The sequence below is a fragment of the Apteryx rowi genome, unplaced genomic scaffold, assembly GCF_003343035.1.
Source record: "Apteryx rowi isolate R43461 unplaced genomic scaffold, aptRow1 scaffold_522, whole genome shotgun sequence".
NCBI lineage: Eukaryota > Metazoa > Chordata > Aves > Apterygiformes > Apterygidae > Apteryx > Apteryx rowi.
In genome coordinates this window covers 390161-416142 of record NW_020450786.1, presented here as the reverse complement: position 1 = coordinate 416142, position 25982 = coordinate 390161, and the positions used below count along the sequence as shown (strand labels likewise).

The window sequence follows — 25982 nt, the reverse complement described above, 5'->3', positions numbered from 1 at the left end:
AGGCGACCCCGCCTCCTCGGGCCTCAGCGCGGGGGCGGCGGCGCTCTTATCCCGGGCCCGGGCCCGGACCGCGGGGTACTTTTTACTGCTGCCACCGTTGCGCGCAGGTGAGAAAGGCTGCTGGAGCCTGTGGGCGCCTTCCCCCGTGGGGCGCGGGCAGGCCCCGGCCCGGCTGCCCGGGGGGCGCCGTGGGGCAGCGTGAGGCGGGGGTGACATGGCGTCCCACCCGGCGGCGGGAGAGGGGTCGGTGTGGCGGTGAGGGGGCGGCTGGGCCGGGCGAGGCCGCACCGAGGGGAGCGCGCAGCCTCCGCTGCCGAGCGGGCAGGTTTTGCCACGCTTTGGTCTGCTTGCCCCCACGGGAGCTCTGCCGGGGAGGGTTTGCTTCTCCCCTTTTCCGGGCGAGAGCCGGAGCATCCCTGTGGGTGGAGTGCGGAGCTCGAGGCAGCCGTCTCCGGAGCTCCGCTCCGCTCTGCGTGGACGAAACAGCCTATTTTTACAGCAAGGTGTCGGATACATTGAACCTGTAGTACCTGTGAGCGGGCTGGGCTTGCGCGATGGTCACTTGTCACGGCTCCCGAAAAGCAGAAATTAAGGAAAAATCGCGAATTTTCACAGTAATGAAGTTTCCGGGTGAACAAAAGCAGGAAATGTAGATGTCTGGCACTATGTTCTACTTGTGTCTGAGCATTATAGGCATGACCAAATAGCGATAGAATACGGATCCTGCTGCTCATACACAATCCTCTAGCTCCTATCTACCAAATTTCTGGAAACTAAACTTCAGCATTGCTGCCTGACCAGTAATGGTTCTTAATTTGCCTATGTTGAATCAAACTTGAATGAGAATTTAGTAATAATGATACTTTCTGAGAAAGTAAGAGAATAATTGGGAAACAACAGTCTAGATCAGATAGCCTTGGTGTGTGGGAAAGATAGAATATGCACTGAGAGTAGCAGCACTGTGGACTTTAACTGACTGCAGAGCAATACTTGCTGCCTCAGGGGGATATACCCTTCAGTTTTGGGGAGGATGATAATGCATGTAGGTAGGGAAAGTTGTAAAAACATAGAAGCATCTGTGGATTTATGTAGGCAAGAACTGTGAAGTGTCTGTAGGAGGACAGCAAAAGAGTAATTTTTTGTGGAACTGGTATAAAATGTTCTGGAAAACACACAGTTAGAATTTCATTTACATTGTTAGTAATATTCATTGCCCACAGAGGTTGTGGAGTCTCCATGTATATTCAAAAGTTGTCTGATCACAATCCTGGGCAATGTGCTCGAGGTGTCCCTGCTTGAGCAGGGAGATTGGACTAGTTGATCTCCAGAGGTCCCTTCCAACCTCAGCCATTCTGTGATTCCAAAATGTTATGTGATATATAAAGGAAACATAACATTTTTAACAAGGTGTCAACTGTGTGCACACTAAATTGTATTGACCTACCCCAAGTCACACATGTGTGAAAGGGCATTTTTCTATTAGCTAGTCATGTATTACTTAGGCTCCAGGCTGCCAGTGTAGATATGAGAGGTCTTTACAGTCATAATATTTTGAAATTATAAACATAGTAACTTGTAGTGGGTATGGACTGAAATTGTCTTCTTATGCTTAAATATTGTAGCTCCTTGGCCATTTAAACATCAGTAAAAGAGCTGATATTTCTTAAGAGAGGGGAAAAATCTGAATTATGTAGCCAAAATCTTGCTATTCAGTAGACATTCATTTACCATATTTTTGTATTTTCCTCTTGCAGAGCTGGTAGGAAGGCTTGAATAAGTTCTTGCCTGAGTCCTGTTCATAAGACAGGTAATATGTAGAGTTGTAACTGCTGTCTTATTTCCCTTGTGAAATAGAGCACTTGAGGCTGACAGAATAGAAAGTAGGAGCATGGCACAAGAAAGCAGGTATCACAAAATTCTGTATAGAAAAGTCTTCAGCTGCTTAACACTACTGTTCCTACTCTGCTCTACTAAACATTTTGCCAAGAACTAACAGTTGAGCATCAAGACTAAGGTTGCCCACACTTCAATCAAAGCTGAAAGATGGCTGTTTTGTTGCCATAGGTCTCTTGTGACAGTTTTGTCAGTGCTCTTCCATTTCCTGGGATTATAATGGTTACTGATAAGATTATCCTTATCAACAAGTGCTTCTTCAGCAAGAGCTCAGGATCTGAATGACTGTAGTACAAGAGTCTTTTGTTGGAAAGGGAGCTCCCCTTTAAATAGGGAGTAATTAGTTCTCTCTATGACATCACCTGTAATTTTACATTGTAGATACTGCTATTACTCTGGAATTTGATATACTTTATAGGTGGAGCCAAAACAAACATCTTGTATGTCAACATAGATGTTGTTAACTAGAGGAAAATGAAATCACTCAGAATAGTGAGACTTCAAGTCCATCACTAGATGAGATGAGAAAAATATAGACAGTTGAAAAAGTATTTCTTCACAAAACATTATACCTGTCTGTTAATCTTTTCTGGGATGTTCAGTATTGAAGAATATGGGAGATGTTTTTGGCTCATATTTAATAAAAGTAGGAGAGAAATTTCTACTTAAAATTCCAAGTCTTGGAGCAAAACAAAACAGTTATGAGTAGACATGTTGCAGTAATACTCTTACATTTCCGTTCAATGCATAATCAAGCAGGTCCTTATTAAGAGCTTTGCAATAGGCAATCAAATAGTTATGTAATAAATTCTCTGTACAGTGTTTGGTAAAAAGAATGCCTAAAAATTGTGTTTGTGGTCTCAACAAGAGGCTGGGGAGAGCTAGGCAATAAAACATGTCAGAGAGAGAAGTCCTATCCTGTTCTAGTCCTTTGATGTTATGCTGACAGTTGCAGAGAAATGCATTTACTACATTGGACTCAAGTCATACAGTCCAAAATCTGATCAGGGCTCATTCTTTTCTTTCGAAATGTTGGAGGTAGTGTTCAACAGAACTATTGGGTAGGAACTGTAACCTAGCTGAGCATCCTAACTACCAGTAAGATCCATGCTCCTTCTAACTTTTCTTATTCAGTCAATCATTTATTCTTTCTCCATTCTGGCTTGGATTTAATTGGAATGATGTAGAGTTAGCTTGCATCCCACCCACCCACTTAGCTAGTTGGTGTAGAGTTAACTCACTCCATGTGTACCCAACTACTTGCACATGTCCTTAGTCAAATCAGTACTGTTCATACCCCTTTTATAGGTTTTAAACGTTACTTTTGGACAATTAATTCACTGAATTTTTTCTTCTAGAGCTTTTTTTTGTGTGTGTCCATACTTAAAATCAGAAATGAATAAGTAACTGATGTTCTTTTATACTGAGGTCTGTGAGCAAACAAGGTTAAATGTAGCATTTTCCATCCAACAGGTAGTTTTATGCTATGTAAAAATCATGATGGAGGAAGAGGAATTAGTATAACATACCATTGATTTTAGGAGGAAGTTCTGAAGATATTTAATAATGTAGGACTTAGAAACAACTCCCATTTGATGGGAATTCCCCGCTGATGGTTACTTTTTTGTCATGCCAGTTGATGACATTATTCATTTTATATGTGCTCCATTATAAAGAGCTTTATTTTTTTAATCAAAATATTAGGAGGCATTAGCAATGTACTTTCATAATCACTATAGGCCAATTTAAGTTTGGGCTGTTCCCAAAAGTGGCTTTGCTTGTGTCAACATTTATGTGGTTATCCAGTTAGCAGGGAGCTAGCTGGTCCCGCTGGTACCAGGTCTGGCTATGCCAGCACTGAGATGCAGTGAGAACTGTATTCCAGGTCAGGGACTGGTGGAAGGGTGCGTTCCACCTTTGAGTGGCAGCTCGCATGTGGCTTAAAGTGACCCTTTAACAAGCCCCCACTAAAAATGTATGGATATGACATCTGCACAAGCTGTTAAACCTCTATAATTTCCTCAAAGAATGGCGGTGCATTTGTTTACAAGATCAGTTTCCCCCAAAATTATGATGAGTGGCATCAGTTACATTCATCACATACCAACTTTTAAGTTATCTTGCTGGTGATTTATCTGTCTGCTGAGACCTGCAGCATGTTACCTGCATTTGGGGACTTTGGAATAATATTACATCTCTCTCAGTCTTTGGGATTTTTCTCAAGTCTTTCAGGAGTTATTAAAAATGAATGTCAGGAGGCCAGCGGGAATTTCAGCTGGCTTTTTAAAGAATGTTAAGTATAAGATATCTGGACATATTAATCTTAAAATGTTGATAGATTATATGATCCCTTGATTAACAGGTTCCAATCAGTGATCAATATATTGCCATTAATCCCCTCATCACATAGGGGGTTCAAAATATTTACCTTATTATGGGTACATTTATTAAGCGTGTGGAAATCTTATCTGTAATTTTAAGAAATTCTGAGTTTTGCTGCTGGCTGTAGTATGTGTTCCAAGCCTCCATAACAACACAAAATCCACTCCCTTCCTTCTTCCTACGTTGCAGGTTGAATGAGTTACTCTTAAGTACAGTTCTGTATTTCTGATTCAGTAGCCTGAGGCAAGCCCTTAACATTGCCTTCTCCTAGGTCCTGTCAGCAGAAGCAAGCTTCACAAGCATTCAGGATTTGTGGTTCTTACTCTTATCAGTAACAATTAATTACCTCTTTAGTAGAGAGTAGTGCCACACCATCAGCTTCATCCTTCTTAAACACCTTATAAGCAGAGATTTTAATATCCAAATGATATAGACTATTCCTTTTGTTTCATTTGTGCTATTGATAGTCTCTTTTCAGTGAGAATTTCTAGATCCTCTTATATCTTAGTCCGGCACCTGTAATCAGTCTATAAACAATTATGTATTAATTCTCATAATGTCTTTGCTGCATTGGTTTCATTTGTGTGCTGCCTGCTGAGTTTGATTTAATACAACGATTGCTTCCTTTGCACTTCTAGTTTAATATCCTTCCAGCTATTTTATTTGGTTTCTTTGGGTTGGAAGCCATCCTGTCTGCACAGCTATCCTGTGCCTTTGAAAGTCAAGACAGTGTTCTGTGGTATCGGAGCTGTCCTTTATACCAATTCACTTCCAATGTTCTATCCAGGGCTTTAAAAAAGAAAAATAAAAAGACAGGAATTAGAGTTGTTAGTGAATAATAGGTTTGCTTATATATATATATGTCAGATATACTCAGCTGAATATATAAAGTCAGAAAAAATCTGTTTGGACTTGCTCTACTTTAAATACTGGGCACTGTGGCAGTTGTGATTTGTCTCTTGCCTATACTTGTTCTGGAGTTAGACCAGAAAAATTTACTTGTTAAACAAGCAGTGACCTGAGTGAGCCAAATAAAAGCTGTATTCAGTTATGGATTAATGTATATGATTGTTGTGTTTAAATCTCTGGTTAATTTGCTTAAGAATTTTAAAATAAGCAAGAGATACTGGAATTCCGCTGCATTCTAGAGACACCATTACTTGTTGTAAAGCAGCTAGAGTCAGGTACAGGAATAGACAAAGTAGCTTCATATGTGGCAAAAATATTGCTAGGCCCATGGAGCCTAATGGGCCTTTGCTAGGCCTGGAAAGTCTGAAAGAAGAGTGTGTGTTTGTGTGGGGGGGGTGAGTGGGTGGCGGTGTAGAGCTTCCCTTCACAATGCTGCCAGCAGTAGCGAATGCTGTCCCAACCAGCTCTAGCCCTCTGGATGGAGCAGCAGCTATTCAGGTTCTTGCCATTTAGCTCTTCATCCAGCTCAGTTGCTCACTCTTTTGTTCATTTCCCTCGTTTCCTGCTAGCTACCAAATTAAGGGGAATGAGAAACCTAGTTTGGACTCTCTGAAGAGGATCAGCAAAGCCAAGACTTTTGGTATCAGTGTTTTTGGCTAACTCTGCTGAAAGTATTTATTACTTATGTTCTTCCAAGTTCCTAACAAGTAAGGCAGACATATACAGAAAAATCTTACTGGTAAGTGGTTTTGAAATATATTCCATTTAGCATGGACTCTTAGTTTTCCTCTAGAATCCTCAAAAAGTCTAACCTAAAACTGTCTTTCTGCTGAAGCTGGTAACTTTTTAGTTATTCAAATCCCCAATGTTCAATTGCCTTTCTGGTCTGCTGGGAAGAAGAGTGTTCCAACCTGTGTAGCCTACTTTCATTGTTCCCTGCTGTACTTTTGGACTGTACCACTTATTCTCTGAGTCCCTATTGTCTTGCTGTGTAGAACAGATCCATAAATACTTACGATAATCTAATCGGCCTTCATAGGCAACAGTGGATAGCAATTGCCAGCAGCTATCTTAGCATGACAGAGACGAATAAAATGTTTGACTCTATGCTATACCAAAGTAGTCACTAGGTGTATTTACAGTGAAGATTTTTTTCTAAATTAAGTAGCTTCTATGATCATAGAAATCAGATCTGTTTTTGTTCTCTTTCATGCAGGACATGATAGGTAGAACAGAATCCTGTGCTTCAGGACAGATACCTATGACCTACCTAAGCTGCCTTGCTTACATGCTGGAAGAATGGACTGGTGTGGAGTACCTGGAGAAATATTTTTTTCATGTGGTCATCTTCTCACTGATGATGAGTGCAATACTAGTTTTTTTTATAGTTCCTTTAACAATCCTCTTTTTCATTTACCTAACTAATATTTTGCTTTTAATATATCAGAGGAACAGTGAGGTAAAAGCAGATCCCTTGAGTGATGTTTGGGATAATGCAAGGAAAACTGTGGCAAGCTTCTGGGATATATATGCAAGAATATGGCATGGTAAGTATGGCATGATGGTTTGAAGGTTTGACTTGCAGTAGATAGTAAATATACCCAAGTTTTAATTTTAGATTTCTTCCTAATGGGTACAAGGAAATGATATCTATTGTACTTCATGTAGTGTAGAACGCAAAAGTTTCTGCCCCAAAGACTGACTGCAATTTACAATAGATGGAATGAAAGGGAGAAATGAGATTATATAGGGTAAATTTCTGTAAGTGAGTAGGAAGATGCACTTCTCTGTTTATGGTATCACAGTGGACTGCAGTGTTCATGCTAGTTCTAGTAACTTAACTGCAAGGGAGACTTATGATTTCTTTTTTTTATTTTAGTAGCTGTTCATAACCCACTTAAATGAACAATCAAAACAAAACATCTAACTGGAAATGTTAGTGTATTTTTAGTTGGAGAAAACTACTTTGTGTTATGACAGTTTAAAATAACTTTAACGGCTGTATGGAAAATAAATAATTAGATACCACATTTAAATTTATACTGCGGCAGAGTTTAAAAGTTATCTGATTATTCAATGTCATTATACTCAACCTTCAGGCACCTCAACACACCCTCCTGCTTAGGAAAATCCTCAGCCCCAAGCTACATACCCGTTCTTCCCACAGAGGTAGTTTAAGTCTATAAGCACGACTTAATTTTGCTGCCCTAATGATGAAGAATAAAATGTTATTCTGTGTGTTGCTACCCTTCCTCACAGCTTTTTCCCTCAATCTTTGAACCGCCTGCAATATAAAACCTTCTCTAGCTCTTCCTCGGACTCTGCCTGCTCCCTCCCCGGCCGTCTCCCCAAATGGCTCATGATGGGAGCTGTAGCAGGGATGGAGATGAAGGCAGGCAAGGTGGAACTGAGTGCTTGCTTGGTAGAAGCTGTGGCTTTTCCAAGCCTTTGTATACATTAGGCTGCTGTGCCTATGCCTACAGCTTAGATCAAATGTAGGAAGAACCAGGAAAGGGATTTATAGAAGTCTGTGCCTGTCAGGAAATTCCTTATCTTGTGAAATGAAATGCATATAACTGTCATGTGGAGAGAATCTGCCTTTGGGATTGTAATGGATTCTGCTTTGGACTTAAACACATAACCTAGGGCAACTTTTTCTTCAGTAAAATCTGAATGGCAGGGTCCCCAACCCAACTGCTCCTAACTTGAACACTTACCTGGAAGGCCACCCATTCCCAAACTTTAACTCTGTCTGACACAGAATGGAAATTAATACTTCCTGTTTCAGGAAGGCATGCAGACAGGTTGTTTGTCTCTCATTCTCCTGATGAAGCTGTTTCATACTAGTATACTGATTTTTTTTTTTTTTTAATTATGCTTTGGACCAGGACAAGTTATAATAGACAATAATTAACTTAGTATATTCACTTGGGGAAAGTGTCAGGTTCAAGTCTGATCTAGTGATTTAACTGATACACAGATTGGCTTACTGGATAGGATATTCTGTGGTGTTTGAGGGGCCTTTTCTTTGCTGTTGACCAAAAGGTGCCTCTAGAACTTAATTCTTTTAAAAGCTGCTCTTCAGGCTCTTACAGCTCTCTCTGAAGGACATTCAGTAAAGGACAGTAAATGGTTTGCTTTACATCTCGTACAGGTTATGAGCTTCATGGTGTGGAAAACCTACCAGAAGGACCAGGCATTCTTATATATTACCATGGAGCCATTCCTATAGACTACCTTTACTTTTTATCTAGGCTCTTTCTCTGGAAAAAAAGACTTTGTCTGTCAGTAGCTGACCATTTTGTCTTTCGTTTACCAGGTAAGAACATGTTCTTCTTTTTTTAAGCATTCTGGATTCATTCTGCCTATTGCTGGTTTTGGTGAAATTAACAACTATTACAATCTGAAGAGAGCTTTTAAGCAAAAAGACAGGGGACAGGCTGGTAAATGGAGAAGCTCAAACAGGGTAGAATATCCTTTAAGTGAAAGCTTATAAAAACACTGGTAGCACCTCCAAAACTGACAAACAGACATTATATAATTCCTTTGGGATGAAATTTCATGACTAAACAGAAAGCATAGGATAGGACTATATTACTGACCTCATGCTGGCTGGTAGCAGTGGATTATGAGGGCAGAAAAGCCTGGGAAATGGAGAGATATTAGTTACTTAACTGGTCTCTAGACTGGGCAGATACTGCAGTGGGGTTATGACATCAAATCTAAATTTTTGAACATAGCCAGTTAGTATTCTTTGAACAAAATGAGTGTTCTTTGAACAAAAAAATCCACTAGAAGAGAAGCAGTTACAGATTTAGCCCTGAGCAGGGCACAAAACTTGTTTCAAGATTTTACTATTGAAGAACAGCTCTTTAATACTGATCACCACAACACACTCAGATTCAACATATTATAGACTGAGAAATAAATAAATAAATAATTGCATTATAAAAAGGAGAAAATGTAGAAAAGCAAACTTCCTTTATTTTTAGAAAAACAAGACATAAGGAAGAAGCAGCCAGAAGGAATAGCAAGGAGTTTATTTAAAGGCATCTTTATACCGCCTGTATTAAGAATGATGATAGTAATATGGAGTAAAGCAAGTTATTTAAAAGTAGAAGGACATTCTTCAAAAAAGGGAGTTGTGTCTAAACAAGGAAAACAAAGAAAGCATTAACTCAAGCAAGTTGATATAAAACCATATATGGCACCTCTAGAAAGATAGTGAGGAAGAAAATCAAGAGATGCTGGTTTGCAACAGGAACCCAAAAGGAAAATAAGGCTTAGCAGAATTTTGAACTGGAGACTTCTTTTTTTAAGGGATAAACGAGAGGTACTGTTTCAAACTGAAGAGTCAGTAGATGAGCTTTTAATTATAAATGTATAGTAACACATTAGCTGAACCAAACTATACTCTCTTCAAGAGTTCTAAAATAATTCAACTGTAGAATTTACGGACTGCTGATGTGTACATAACGTATTGCTTGGATCGTGTTTGTTCTAGAGGAACAGAAGGTGGGAAATATGGTGTCAACTTATAAAAGGATACCAAAGGCATCTAGTAAAAAGGACCACAAATTATGGAAATTGGGCTTCTCTATTAATTAAATTAGTAGAAATCATGGCTAAAAGTAATATACTCAGTAAAAAGAGTTGTCCCTACGCCTCCCCCCTTCTACCATACTTATCTGCTTTTTGCAGAGGAAAGTTACAATTCACAGATTGGTTCTTTGAAGAATGCTCTTGAGCATAGGCTGTACCTAAGTCTCCAAAAGACTTTTGACCAGGTCCTTCACAGAAGTGTTTTGAAGTTACTATGCTGTCATGGGAGAAGTCTTGTGAATTCATTACTGGTTAAAGGGTAGGAAAAAAGGGGTAGAAATAAATAGTTCATTTTCACAAAGAAGTAGGATTCACAAGGTGTACCTATGGAGATCTGTGCTGGCACCTATATTGTTGAACATAATCAAAAACTAGATCAATAGGTGATAAAGCCTTATGTTGGCATTTTTTTTAAGGTAATAAAAGCTCACACAGACAGTATAGTTATTTAACAATATTGAATCACTATCTGATAAAATGACAAATGAAACTATTAAATATGATGCAATGCACAAGGGAGGGAAAACAAGTCTAACTGCATATATAATAAATACATAAGTAGGCTTTAAATTCTCTAGATAATTTTAGGAATATGTCAGCTCAACTCCTAGCAATCACCAAAAGGCAAACGGAATTTTAGAAATATCAGGAAGAGAAGAAACAGAAAATACCATTATGCTACTCAAAATGCATATGATGCCCACACCTTGAGTACTACATGGAGTTCTATTTTCCTCATATCAAAAAAGCTGCAAAGTAGAAAAGACACCAAAAAAAAAAAAAAGACAACAAGAATGATCAGAGGCATGGAATGACTTCCCTTGAGGAGACTATATAGGACAGAAGTCTTGCATGATTGAAGGATATAAAATTCTGAGTAAATGGAAGAGATGAATAAGAAGTGATAACTTCCTTTATAGTAATTTCATGTGATGCATCATAATTCTTAACAGGCAAAAATTTTTAAAGCCAAGCAAAGGAAGTACCTTTTCACTTAATAAGGCTATGGTATTCATAGCTACAGGATAAAAATTAGAGGTGAGTTCACAAAGTGATTAGACAAAGTCAAAATCTATCTTTGATAGAAAAATCTGTCAGATAAAATACACTGAATAAGATTAAGTAAGATGCAATTACAAGATTTGGCTCTTTTTTTTACACTGTCTTCCAGAGTTTCTGTTGCTGACTCTTGTCAAAAACGCAGTGCTAGATACTTATTTTGACAGTGTATAGTTGTTTATGTTTATTAATATAAATAGCTACTTTTCAAACCATGCATTTGGGTACAGTGAATTCGAAGATTAGGCAAAACGTTGTTTCCTGAAGCTCTCTATGAGGGTTTAGAATTTCTAGGTTTAAAATGTGAACATAATAAAGTGCTGTTCTCTGTGCTTTTAAATCTGTCTTTTGGAGAAATCGTAATTACTAACTAACAAGTGAAGGAGATTCATCCAGCTGTTCAGCCAGTATTGAAACTGCCCTGTTAAATTCTGCTGTCATGCATCTTAAGAGTCGTAGAATTGCCAAGTTTGACAATCTCAAGTAGTTTGCAATTTAACTGTGTAAAACTTGGCATAAAATATTAAACATTATATTTTAAAAGAACACTAAAAATCCACACTTTACAGGCACTTATTTTTTGTAATAATATTTATTGTAGTTAAAATTTATATTTGTTTTGTATTAAAAATATTCAAAAGAAAGGAGGGAGGAGTAGAGGTTAATTTTCAGATTTCCAGCTTTGAGGCACTAGTTTCCATTGTGTGGCTGGTGTTTTGATAATTATGGCAAATAGCATACATAGGCATTGGCTTATGGAGATGCTCTTACTAAGCTGGTTCACCTTGATAATGTTTGGGCAAAAATATTGTCCACATTTGCCACTTTGCCATTATTTACTCTATATGTGTTTTATTGACTTCATACAAATTTGCCTTATTTCAAATATACAGCCATTAGATTTTCATTAAGCTGTAATCTTGTTGTTACATGGAAGCAATATTTATGATTTAATGTTAAAATAATATGTATTTGCTATTTATTTATTACAGGACTTAAATTATTATTGGAAGTGACTGGTGTTATGCCAGGTACAAGGGAGGAGTGCCTCAGTGCACTGAAGAACGGACACTTGGTGTCTATCTCACCTGGTGGGGTTAGAGAAGCACTGTTCAGTGATGAAAGTTATCAGCTCATGTGGGGTAATCGAAAAGGTTTTGCTCAGGTGGCTATAGATGCAAAAGTGGTGAGTAATATACGTTACCATCCCAGTTTATGCTTGTTGCATGTATGTTTCATTATAAAATGTAGTTTAGGAGAGTTTACTGGGAAATCTTCCAGACAGAAGAAAAAGGTTTGAGCGTAAAGATTTTTCCTCTTCTCCTACTTCCTCAAGCATAGTAATCTACAGGCAGCAAAGATTTTTATGGAAGTGTATAGCTTTTTCTTGACTATTGCAAAGCATCTCTCTCTAAAGTTCCCTCCTGGATGAGTCTCTGCTTGGTTCCTCCGATCTTGAAACGAAACAATATTACTCTCATGCAGGCATCTAATTTTTGTCTTGACCACATTTCACGAATTTACGCCTTGGTCCTTCTTCTCAACATTGCTGTAACATTTGATTCTTTTTTCTCATCCTACTAGACTATTAAACTATGTTCCTCTTATTTTTCCTTCTACACATCTAATCATTTCCTTATGGATTTTTAATGCATTATCCTTATTGTTCTTTCTTCCCCCTCTGTTCTATGAGAGTCCAGGATTTTGTTCTTACCCTTGCTCTTTTTCATGTTTGTGAAAGATTCTATCAGCTAGCACAAAGTGTGTCTAAATCAGTGTTTCAGTTTGGATGAGGAGTGCACTTTTGGAGCAGTTTTCCCATCTGCCTGACTTACAATGCTTTCATGAACATCACGGTATGGTTCCAGTGTACATGAACTGCAATCCTTTTGGTGAAAACTACAGCAGAAGTGCTCCAGATGTGCAACCGAATACTCTCAAGCTGCAAGTGGGCATTCAGTTGATGGTACCAAACCACAGTTTGTTCTAAGTAAAAAACAAAACACTAAAATGTGTACAGTGTTGATGTGTGATGCGCAGCATCGGTTGTTTTCCTCTATAGAAATATTTCTATTGGTTTTCACTTTTTGCTAATGAATGCATGGCCACAATTTCAGGTACATTTTCCATGTAGATGGTGATCTACAAACACAAACTTTTACCATTGGCTCTGACTTCCTCCATATAATTCCACACATGAAATTGTTTCTCTGATAGAGTCTCTGGGAAATAATTTTATTTTGGATGATATAGAGCTGAAACAGTAACTCTGTAACTCCCTGTCTTTTCTTGTAACTGCCACTTCCCATCTTCATCATCATAACTAGGGCCCAGTTTTCTGTCTTGGATTAGACTTAGCACATCTAGCACTCTTTGTGTGGAACATTACTAATATACATCCAGGCTTTATCTGTTCTGCCATGAGCATTTTGCTGCTGCTTTCTCAATAATTGCAATATCGTAATTTTTCTTTTCATTCTCATGAATATCTCATCTATTGCAGTGCTCTTCTTGGCCTTCTGAATTACTATAATCCTTTTCAGGCTATGTAAGAGTATCTGTACTGGGAGTTGAGTTCTTCACATGAAACTTGAACTTCTCACTACTCCTTTCAGTTTTTTGTGTAGCTATTTCTCTTTCTTATCTCCTCTGACTTGTTGCTTGTTAAACTTTGCTTTGATCCCTTTCTCAGAAGCTCCTACTACATAGTACCCAGAGTTTCAAAAGGTATGCTTCAGGTTAATATTTCTTCATAACTGTCTGCCTTTGAAATCTTGTAAGGAGATAACAGTGGAATAAATTTAGGGGATTATCAAGTGAATAAAGTATTTTTAGGCTGGGGGTCCTATTCCCAGCTCTTTGTCTATCTTGCTGCGTGGCCTTGTAAAAGTTGGGAGTTTTGGACTTCTGTTCCCTTTCCCTTCCTTTTTCTCAAAAGTGAGGGCTGTTAGTCACAATACTTAATATACTGTGAGGGCTTGTACGCCACCCCTACAAGGAAAATACGAGAATCTGAACAGAATAAACCCAGTCAAATCCAGATGTGCATTCTGAATTCCCTTATAATCTTTCCTTTTCTGTATTAGTATATAATAATATACTTGAATACTTTTTATGCAACTTGAGTGATTTTTTAATAATTTAATTTTCCTGTTTGTCTTTCAAGCTACCTTGTGGTGATTTATATTACCCTGTCTGGTAAAACAGACACTCTGTAGGACTGTCTGTTACCTGGAGGGCACAGAGAGGATTATCTCCTTTGACACCTGCTAGCCTGAGCATACCTTTACAGTGTGTCTTGCTCTCATATTACTTCTCTTTGTTTGAATACACTCATTCAGGTGACTGATCTCTTGTGATCAGCAACTCTGACTGGATTTCACTATGGTGGGCATCATATAATTAGCTTGCAGGCTTCACTGAATTTTGGGCACTTTCAATATTTCTCTGGAAATTTGTGATCAGAAATACATTAGATAGAAAAAGGCACTTAAAAAAAAAAAAAAGTGCTGTTTAACTGTAGGAACCAAACTTCACCAGTAGAGAGGACAGTATTAACCATACGTACTGTTTCTTACATAAAGTTAGTCCCATAGTAGTAATGGATTCCATCTGTTGACGAACTTGAGTTTGATTTCTCTTGTTTGTTTTTGCTGCATCCTTTTCAATACTGGTCAAACCAGTCTCATAGAGTGACTGAAGTCTGGGAATAGAATCATCTAAACTTAACAGAGCTCAGTTTGTAATGTACCAATTAATACATGTTTTGCTAATACTTACTCAGATTCTGGATAAATGCAAGAGAAGACTAGCAGAGCCTTGTTTTGAATTTATCCAGCATACAGTGTAGCCACCATCCTGTGAACCAAACACACTTTACAGCATTCTTTCTTTTTAGTTAAAATAATGAAATGAGCTTGTTCTCTTTTTCTGTAGCTGCCTAAGGACTGCCCTCCAGAAGGAGTGTAGTTCAAGTCAATAAAGACACGTAATTGCCCTTATTTGTCCAAAGGACTTGCATAAGTTTTTTTCCAATGGGATTATTATCTAAACATTACTACTTTAGTAAGATCTTATTTTGAGAAACAGATAAGATGAGCCAAAACTGAATGCCTTCTTGCTTTCTGCTGTGGCAAGACTTCATGAACTAAATACCTCCCTATTCAGAACACATGATTTTAGATTTAGGCAGAGAAATTGCAAAGTTTCACTTTATGGTTCAATCAGACATACTACAATAAATAGATAGCATCCAAGTTATTTTTCTTAGAATCTTAGTTAATTCTTACAATATGCATTCCAAGTGAAAGGTATAAACCAATAACACAGTGTTAGTCACTTTCCTTGCAAATAGTGACTTTAAAACAGCAATGTTTTTGGGAGCTGAGAGATGTAATTTGACTTCTGTTCTTGAGCTTATATGATAAAGAAACTTGACTTTCTGACTTTACTCAAAAGGATGTTAAAATAGTTCATTTTCCTTTCAATCTTTTAATATAATATCAGTAACATAGATTATTCAAGATAAGCTATAACTACACTTCTAGGCACAGGAAAAGAAGTGAGACTTAATCAAGATGTTAGTCTGTGTCCAAAAAGCCAACAAGAGGGTCTAAAAATAACCTTGAGGAAAAAAAACAAAAAGCCAAGAGGTTACTGAATAACCCCTAGCCCTTCTCTGTCTGTCTGTCCCAGATACCTTTCTGAAAACAGCTATTCGACTGAAGTTCTGTATTTTTCTATCAGCATGATCATGGTAGCAATGATATTTTCAGAAAAATGAAAGTTCCCCCTATTAGTTTTTGTTTTGCTGTGAGAGATTATGTGGTTACCCCTTAAAACACCAGAGATGAAAAATGTGATTCCGATCACACTTGCATTGTTGGAACTATCCTTGAGTCAAACCTAAGGATTTAGCCATCTGTCTGCTCCCAGATAAATAGTTGCTTGTTTTGTGTACTGTACTATACTGCATCCCAGTATAGTGATACCGGGGTTAGCTCCACTAGCAACAGCAGTTCATTTGCATGGGCTAATACATACTCCATTCTGCATATGGACTTCTGTGCTATAACTGCTACAGTGCTCATACTGTAGGAAGTCACTGGAAAAAGATACAAGAGCAGTTCTGAGGGCAGAAACTGCAACATGGTAGTTGCCCCTACCAGCTAAGTTTCTTAACAGGACAGCACATCTGGTGCATGTACGTGCTCATTTGGTCTCTTCCCTTCTCTCCCACCCCAGAATTACCTTTTGCACTATGCCGTAGCAGGCAAGACCTGCCTTAAGGACATGGGAACTGTAGATTTGAACATTTTGAGGGTGAGGAGAGAGAGGTATGATGTCATGTATTTTGTATCATGGGCAAATGCTTTTTGTTCCAATATAGATAAAGATGCAGTGTTAAGTGTGTTGTAAAAGAGTTTGGCTTTGTTTCTTTTTGCAGTAGAAGGTGAGGGAATGAAGGAACAGTTGAAGGTGCTTATTCTCCATGTGTGATATAGGTGGACAAAGATGTGTCTGCTTGCAGTTCTATTTGAGTCAGACACCCAAATTATGGAAAAAAATGGGGCTTAAGCATGACTCTAGGCTCCAGTTTCTGTGTTTGGCCCTAGAAGGCCGAAAGAGAGCAGTTAGCAGTTAATTGTGTGAGAGCAGTACTGATTTTCCTATGTCTTGGAATATTATGGCACAATATTTAAATTTTTAGATAAGACATTACAAATGATGAAAAAAAAATTAAAAGCAATGCAAACTAGCACAATGCTGTCTTAAGAAATGCCTTCCCTTGGGATGTTACCTTTTAAGTTTTAGTTGCCTTTAAAAACGGCCAGACACTAGCTTTCCATAGACAGTGTAATAGAGGATAGTATTTGTAATGCTTAAGTTTCTTTGTGAAGGTTGAAATAATTTTCCAATATTTCAGTGATTATGTCCTTGGGTTCTCTCCATAAAACATGTTTATCAAGTTATGTATATTTTCTTCAAAATTAACCTTTACTTTTAAAAAATAAATAATTCTGATGTTTTGGTTAGCTCTGCTCAATGTCTTCCCCCAAAATAAAAACACATACATATTTCATATATGTATGAATGAATGAAAAGCAGACTTACTGGTGGAAACACAGCATTAATATTTGTTTTCTTTGTTCTAAATAGTATCTGTCATCAGCAAAAATATCATTATGTGAGATGTATAAACTTTGCAGGCTTATATAGGTCACCTACATCAGTGTGAAAATCTATGTTTGATAGCTCCATGCCAAATTTGATGATTCTTAACAAATTTGCAAAATCTGAATTGCGCATTTAGAATTTTTTTAATCATTGCACAGAGGACATCTAATTACCATTGTTCATCATGGCAGAAATAATGCTTCATTGTCATTCAGTATATTTTACTTGATTCTTTTTTTACGTTTGGGAAACATATTAGAACTTTTTCTGGAAACATACCAGTTTCATTGATGCAGTCTTTAGGTAAGAGTTCAGAAGTCCAGGATGGGCTTTCAAAATGGGAGGACTGAAAACTCAGAACAAATTGCTGATAAAGGCATTTATTTCCAGTGTGAAGAAGCTTATCGATTCCTTGTCTTGATTAGGCAGAACAGAGACGTGAGCCTTTGTAGAGGCACCTAAGATGTGGAAAACAATCAGCAAACTACTGGCTGTTTGCAAATTGCACACTATCTCTCCTTCCACTCATGCCTAAGAAAAATGTTTAGTGTGTGTGTTTGTCCCAAACTGAAATGTGAATGTTAATAAACTTTTAGAATTTTGGAACTCCCAGTGCAGTAGTGTAAGATAAGTTCAAAATATAATAAACTTCCATTGCAGGGCAACGTACTAAGCCCTCAGCATTTCAGTGATAAGAAAATCCCATATTTGCTATCTAAGCAACCAATAATTATCCTCTACATTCAAGGAATTTTTTCATCTGCATTATCAGGCACTAAAACATAAATTCAAACATGGTATAAGATTTTTCACCTTTTTGTTTTTCTTGATCCCATAGCCCATCATTCCAATGTATACTCAGAATGTCCGGGAAGGATATAGGATGTTTAAAGAAAGAAGTAAGAATTTTAAAATATATTTTAAGTATTTGAAATGTTTTCTTCACTTTTCTCTGAAAAAGACTTTTCTTTTCAGACTTTTGCTTACACTGGATTCTTTAACATGCCTGCTGCGGGTCAGAGGTATCTCAAGTATTGAGCTATCTAGCAAGTGTGTAACTAGCATGTGCTCTGTGATTTGGTTCTTTAATGCAGTCTCATTTCTGTGATCTATTAATTCTGTCATGCCTTGTTTTGGTGGACAGTTATCTAAATCTTACAATTTCTTCTTGACTGTCAAGCAAAACGAGCACCTTTAAGGATTCTTTCCAAATCTATGAGTTTCAAGTTTGGATTGCGTTTATTGTCACTATGATCTCACTTTTTCCCCCCTAAACTATTACAGGATTTTTAAGGCAGTTATATGAAAGTACTCGACTGCCGATTACTCCACCATATGGAGGAATTCCAGTTAAATTTCGCACATATATTGGGGAGCCAATTCCTTATGATCCAAATATAACTACTGAGGAATTAGTTGAAAAGGTAAGTTAGCTTTCCCTGCAATACTGAACTGCATACTTTGTCTTTCTTATGTGTGCACTTGAAACTAGTTTTTTTGTACTGTTGATTAAAGACAAGTATAGTTTTACTAGCTTGTTAATATAATGGACAGTTGAGCACCATGATTATATAACGTGCAGATATCTATCAGTATGTACTGACACAGTAGCAGTTGTTTGGGATGCCCCTATCTTTTCAGAATGTGTGATTATTGTATTCTTGGAACACTAACTTAGTTTCTTGCCTCTTTGATAACTTTGATACCTGAAATGATAAGTACACAGGAAAAAATAAACTTCATATATAACAAATATCTTCTGAGAATCTTCCCTAACGAACAGAGGGTGGCTAGAAACATAGGTAAGTTCCACAAGAGCTTCAGTCCCATTGTCAAAAGGAAAATGTAAAAAAAAAAAAAAAAATTCACATCCCAAATGCAAAAATATTTTCAGTACCTACAGCTTGATGAAATCAATTGTGGTTGGGTGCATAAAAACTTTTATAGATCTATGGTTTAGGCATTTTTCAAAATATTAATCTATACAGAAAATTCACTTTTTAAATTTTTCATAGAAGATGAAAGATGACTTTATTTAGAAAATTCTACTACAGTCTAGGAATAGATAGATCAAAATATGAGTTAGGAATCACTGATCTAAAAATCACCTTGCTGCGCCAGAAAAGACGCAAGAAGCTTTTCTTTGTTTGTTTGTTTCAAAGGATCTGCTGCAGATTGTTCTGGGCTTCATGACAGCGAAGCCCGAAAGACAGGTTTTGCCAGTTACAAGAGAACTGTCCCAGCAAGCTGTGGCGTTTGTGCTTACCAGGTTTAGGAGGCTGCATGCAAGATAAATACTAAAACAGTCCTTATGGTTACCCATATTCTTGGATTTTGGGGGAACAGTATTTTGTATACTTGCTAAACTGAAATTTAAAATTTCCACTGAATTAACTTGCTTTATTAAGTCAGGAGTTTGGCCATCTACTTCAGTGGAAGCAGATGTGTCTAATACTAGCTTAAAAAAACCCAACAACCTTAAATGAGGTTTGAGATGAACAGTAGACTAGCTGACCTCTATCTGATCCTGCCTTGGAAAGGAGTCAGGAAGCTAATCTATCAGGAAAAGTTTAGCTACTCTTTGCTTATATTCCCAGTGATATTTTACCACTACTTTGGGACAGATCACTAGCTATCCTTATTTCAAATTTAAATATATTAGGAAAAAATAAAAGAGATTATTTATATCACTAGTGGAGATGCAGAGTATTTTATTCATTTTCTTCACAAACTTACATTTGACTTGCATGCAGACTAAAAAGTAATAGAATATAGTTAGGAGTTCTCTTATTATGTATATGCTGAGTATGATAAAATTATAGAAGAATTCATGTTGGGAGGAACATCTGGAGGTCCCTGGTCCAACCTCTTGGTCACAGTAGGCTCAGATATGAGATCAGACCAGGTTTGTCAAGCTTTATCCAGTGCTCTTGAAAACTTCCAGGGATGAAGACTGCACAAACTTAATGTGTGCATGTATTAAAGGCTAATTTGACTTAGGAACTCCCAGGACTGATAAGTCTTAATATGAGCCTTACCAAACTGCAATCAATGTTCTTTTTCCTTTCTAAAGGAAAATGTTGTTAGGATAGATAGCTAATATAAATGACACCTTTTTTTCTTAAAGTAGATCTTAAGCGTGCTTTTCCCAACACCTCTGGAAACTCTGGTAAGAAGTCAGTGATTATACTGTTTCTTTCTTGCATAAGCAAATATGTAAAGGACAACTTTCTCTTCTCTTTTCAGACAAAGACTGCAGTCCAGGCTCTAATAGAAAAACACCAAACAATCCCAGGCAGCATATGGAAGGCCTTATTGGACCGATTTGATAAAAAGCAGAAAAGTGATTAGAGTGCTTGTGTTTGTTTAACTGTTTTAAAAATATATAGTGAAAAACAATGTCCTACAGCAATGATGGCTAATAATTGTTTTTTTAACCAGTTTAACTTACAAGTTTCTGCAGATTCAACAGAAGAAAACAATTAATGTCTTGTTGACTCTTTGAGGACATTCTTAAGTCAAAAAGAGTGGGCCCTTAAACAAGAAAACTTACGTATAATAGCAGTGCAAGTGCTAAACTCTCCAGAAGAAAATCATGTAGCTGGTATTTGGCCTCTACCTAAGACAAATATTTACATAGAGCTGAGAGCCTCAAAAATGTTGTCTCGTTCTGTGGTTTTATGTTTTGAGCTGCTCACAGTCTAGTTCCTGAAAAGAATCTCAAATCGGGTGTTGTCCCACCAGAGTCCAATGTAGCAGGCACTCTCTGAGCACCTTACGAATCAGATGTCAGACAAGACAGTGAGAAGAGAAACTGTCTCACTTTAGCTATTCATTATTGCTTAGATCATTTTTCCGGAGAGATATATACAAAGAGAAATAATCTCACTAAACCAGATATTAGACTTATACAAACTCCTTGTCTTAATGGTTCAGTATCCTGGAAAGTAAATTCTGCATCCAAGATTTTGCTTTGACAGAAAAGTCTCCTACACAAGTATTTTATCCCCTTTGTACAGTGGAGTGAGGGATCTCACTCCCATTTTATGAGGGGATGGAACAAATCTGGCTAACTCTAGAGAAGGAGTCACAGAGTGATAGAAATATTTGATTCAGATTCTAACTACCATTTGAGGCAAGAATTAAAGTTTTATACTCTCAAAGAGAGAAAAAAGGCTTTAGTTAAATGCAGCCCTGTGCAAATACATGTTGAATACTTTCAAGTCTCAGCTGGTACATCCATGCAGTATTGCACCATACAATACTGATTTAGTGGAGGAGGCTGCCTCTAGTCTGAGAATCCCTGCATTGTAGTCTATTTGCAGTACAGATGTGCTATAGTCACCCAGATCTCCCAGGGAACTGGCGGGGGGAGCTTACTTACGTAATCCAAGCCTGAGGCTTATATCACTGGTGTTTTGCCTAAAAATGCAACACCTCCATCCTCATGTGGATAGAGTGTAAATGCCTGTTTGGAAAGAAGGACATAGGCAGTGTTGTCTTACTAATACATTATTCAGAATACTGAAACTTGCTACAAAGCAGCATGTATTCTTAACAAGCTATATGATGTTACTGGTGGGAGTGGGAGACCTTTGTATAATTAAAAACAACCAAGAAAGCTAATTGTTGTGCCTCATTTTTTCTTCCTGTACTTTAACGCCTACGCTCTTACCCCTCAACATCCTAAAAATTTATGTAGCATCTAAAACAATATATACAACATTAGCCCATTGTCACTGGAAAACTAAATCTACTCTTTGGATCAAAGTATTCTCTCCTGTTCCGCTGCTGCTTCTCCCTAAATATTTCTCACAGATCTGAAGAAGGAAGCAAGATGGACAGGTGAGCTTATCTTGAAGCAAGTTACTCCCCTGGAACAAAAAGACAAGAATCCTGTCCTGAAACAACTCATTCATCCTAAGACATGGAAATGTTCACCTGAATACCTTAACTGGTTGTAGTTAAGGCAGTATACAGGCAGAAAGATTTTTCTCCCAGCAGAGACTCAACGCGCATAGGAAATGATAGACTAAAGCAAATCAAGATGCTGACTACTATGCCTGGACATGAATAGGAATTCAAACCATGCAGTCTTACATAGTGCACCCTAGCAACTTAAGCTAAAATTCAAAGCCTGGGGTTAACCGGAGTAAGGAAAGGAACTGAAAGAAGGGGCTGCAGATACTAAAATGGACACAGATGAAGAAGCAGCAGCAATTATGAGTAACCAGAATCTGAAAGTATTCCTTGTTATCACAAAAATCACGTGGAAGGAAAATATCCTATTTTTCAAGCACATTGGCATCATCAATTAGCACACTTCAGTCATCCATATTCTGAGAGCTGCACTACCTTTCAGATTCTCTGCCCTCTGACACCTGATGTTAGGGGCCAGGCTGCCACTCAGAACGGAGCACCAGCCTTGGACAAAGGATATATAAGGAGTAATGATTATCTTTCAAAGCGGGGATCTGAGCCTAGATCTCCCATATCTCCAGGGGTTAACAGTTTGTTTACAAAGCAAAAGCTTTTGCTGGGCTATATCATGTTACAGCAGCATCCCTATATTATCTGCAGTTTGTCTGAAATGAGCTGGAGTGAAGCTTAATTTCTATCACTTGTTCTCTCTCACAGTTGTCTTAAAGTATTTTCTGGGTTCTTAAGGCAATGAACAAAACTATTATTTAGAAATTTTAGTGTTTTTAAATGAACTATAAGACACTGTTTTTTCTAATATTTAAATCAGTTGTTTTTTCCATAAATATAATACTGTTCTTCTAAAAGAATTTGTTTCCATACAAATAGAATTGTATTTCCCCATCAAATTGCTCTCCTACAAAATGTATTGTCTTGCCTCTCTGTCATAGAATAAAAAAGAAATGAAAAATAGGAAATGCAGATGATCTGTGCCTGCCTCAAAACCTGAAAAAACATTTATGGCTTTTTTGGTATAGTTTGCCTAATAAATGATGCAAGAAAATCACGTTCCTTAACTTTTCATACATGAGGTTTATCCAACACAAACTACAGGATTCTACATTGGGGAAGAATGTACTACTGGTAACACTAAAAAAAAAGTTCATTTGACAACACTACAAATAAAGTTATAAAATGCACCACTGAATAGCTACAGCTCAGAAGTCAAATAATGTAAACATAAATGATAGCCAGTCAAAAAAGCATAACAGACAAAGATATGAAAGAATTTGCAGGCAATTTGTCATGAACTGATCTTAACCTAAGGTTGATGGCACAGTTTGTAATAGTGTCATTGTGAAAATTGTTAAATTTCAGCCCAGCTGGTATGGTAGCTAAAGGAACCTGTGTCTGGAACCAAGCCTGGTGTAACTGCAATGCATTCTTTTCTATTAAATTGATTTCTTTTAACATAGAAGGTAGATCTAGGAAGCATAACTAAGGCCGCAGGACAGTCAGAAATATGCTAACAAATGCTTCAAACTTTATGTCCAAATTGCAAACCCTCCCCAATAAAATGCTTTAAAAAATCCCAAATATAACAACCTTGCAAAATCTGGACTTCAAATTACTCCATGTTACAACGACTACAATTTCCTAAATTTTCCTGGTCCCTGGCTGAGAAGATTTAAGACAAAGTATGGAAGTTTCAATATATGGAATTAATTAAAGAACAAGTATTTATGTACTATGCAACACATGTCAAAAAAAGAAAAAAAAAAGACCAAATACTATAAAAACCCCAGACACCAGCCATTCAGTTTGTTTTAAAGAATGGGATTAGCATATCATATTGACTTCCTGTTGCCCAAATCAAGCTGAATAAAAAATATATAGTTTGAATTATCAAACTGGGGAATCAGGCTGGTATAAATCAGTGCCCTCCACATACAGTCTACACCTGACCCATTTTTGAACATCCTGACCATCTCAAATATGTCACTGAAAAGAGAGATCTATGTATATTTAAAAGTGTATATGCAAATACATTTGCACAATTTTAAATTTAAATGTATTACATTTTTAAATGTATTAATGTACTTCATCAAAATGTTGAAAAGCATCTCCCAGTCTGATGACTAACATAGCTGGATTACAGTTGACTTTATAAATCAGTTTGCCTCCACAAATTCTGTTTGGAATACATTTGGGCCTGAGGGACAGGAAAATTTTATTGCTGCTTCATTTTTCTACTCTAGCTGCTGACTGTATGGTGTAATGCAAAGCCAAAAGCATGTATTTCTGTTCTACAGCATCTACAATGGAACTGCAAGAGACGGTATTTTAACAAGACTGGCAGAGTAGTAAATTGGGACTCAGCAATATGGAACAACTTATGTAGGAATAATGTACAAGATCACACTACTGGAGGAACAGCAGTATTTGTTAAAGAAAGTTTACACTAAATGTAATTTAACTGTATGAACTTAGAGAGTCCATAAAGATTAAAAAATTTTTTGCTTACAAAGAAAGTGTACAATACTGGTATCACCCAGTCAGGGTGGTGTTAATGACTAAGACAAATTGTAGAAGCCGCAAGAGCAGAAAGAGTAATGACAGACTCAGTTATTCTCTGTAAGCCTGGCAAAAGTCACAACAGGCATTATACCAAGACTATATTTTTAAATATCATAAAACAATCACTTTTAGGATAGCTAGTCAGATAACCTGAACAGGAACAGCAACTCTGGATTTATTGTAGAGAAAGGCCCAGATTCCCATTCACAGTGTTACTACTGAAGAGTAACAGTAACAGTAATTACCACATTGCTCTCTGATTCAACATCCTCATACTAGGAAGAAACAAAAAAATCCACCATCATAACATATGGGGGGCAGTGGAAGGAGATGGTAAGAAGGAAATTAAAAGAAGTAGGCAGGTGGCAGGGAGGCTGTTCAAAGATAATATGGTGATAAAGACAGTAAATGCATATAACCCATTTAAAAAAGGTTTTAAAGATGAAGATAAAGTAGGTATAGCTAAACATCAGAGTAGTGGCTATTAAACACAAGTTATCTTTGAAATAGTAGAAATTTTCAAGCAGCACAAGGAAAACAGAAAGGAGCATGAATTAACTGTTAAACCCGGCCAATAAAGATTTTTTGGAAAAGCTGCCAATGAAAGGTTTTAATAAGGGTTCCAGCAAGCATCTGGGAAACTACAGACAGTGCACCTAACCGCTGTATAAGGCAAATTGATAAAAATTACAAGACACTTAACTGACACACAGCTTTCACAGAAGAAAGTCAATTCACAAATCTACTAGAATTACATGAAGGTATCGACAGGCAAATGCAAAATGATGATCTGGATTTCCAAAAAAACTATTGAGAAGAATCTTCACCAAAGGTCCTTAGATAAACCAAGCTACTGTGGCATAAGAAAGCAAATCATTGTATTGATGAATACTTGGTTAAGAGAAGGCTAAGGAAGAACAGGAATAAATGTAAATTTTTCACAATAGAGTGAGATTAGCTATATAATCCCCCAGAAACCTGCATGAGATTTTGCTTATAAATAATCAGGAGTAAGGGATAAAGGTGAGGTGACAGGTCTTTATACGAGTGAAACATTTCACAGAAGAGAAGCAACGTGGAACACCACAGTTGCAGATGGACTGTAGGATCCGCCTACACCAAGGAGTCAAATAACAAAATGTCATGTTAAAGCAGGTCGCGGGCCTCCGTATGGGAAGGTGCTGGCAGCTTTTCCCCGCGGCAGGCTCGGCGGCTGCTCCGGCTGCAAGCGCGGCCGAGAGAAATCACTTTCCGGGCTTGAGTGTAGGACTGCCACCAACGTACCACCCCACCGCGACGCCCTCAACAACCGCCGCCACTGCCGCCACCGCCACAACACGCCGCCCAACCGCCGCCCCGCGCCCCCTGGCGGCGCCCCGCTCTTCCCCGCCGGAAGCGCCGCCGCCGCGGTACTCGCCACACAGCGGTCCGGGCGGCTGCGCGGCCCCGGCAACGCCGGGTTC

General features: G+C 37.8%; 1 protein-coding gene across 4 annotated transcripts; it reads left to right on the top strand.

Moving 5' to 3' along the window:
* LOC112973086 (transmembrane protein 68-like) lies at positions 1-21648 on the top strand. Of its 4 annotated transcripts, XM_026080472.1 has the most exons (9): positions 1-107; positions 1755-1807; positions 5754-5923; positions 6401-6731; positions 8339-8503; positions 11838-12031; positions 17861-17921; positions 18307-18446; positions 20269-21648. In XM_026080472.1, exons 4-9 carry the CDS (start codon positions 6404-6406, stop codon positions 20371-20373), a joined length of 993 nt encoding a protein of 330 aa, XP_025936257.1. In that variant the 5' UTR covers positions 1-107; positions 1755-1807; positions 5754-5923; positions 6401-6403; the 3' UTR covers positions 20374-21648. The 4 variants fall into 4 exon arrangements, with proteins under 4 accessions (XP_025936257.1, XP_025936258.1, XP_025936260.1 ...); XM_026080473.1 differs by lacking the exon at positions 1755-1807; XM_026080475.1 differs by lacking the exon at positions 5754-5923.
* Positions 21649-25982: the final 4334 nt, after the last annotated feature.

Coding starts and splice junctions, on each gene's coding strand:
- LOC112973086 (XM_026080474.1), top strand. CDS start 6,404: ATGATAGGTAGAACAGAATCCTGTGCTTCAGGACAGATACCTATGACC. Junction 12,032..17,860: donor TGGCTATAGATGCAAAAGTG/GTGAGTAATATA, acceptor TTGATCCCATAG/CCCATCATTCCAATGTATAC. Junction 17,922..18,306: donor TAGGATGTTTAAAGAAAGAA/GTAAGAATTTTA, acceptor AAACTATTACAG/GATTTTTAAGGCAGTTATAT.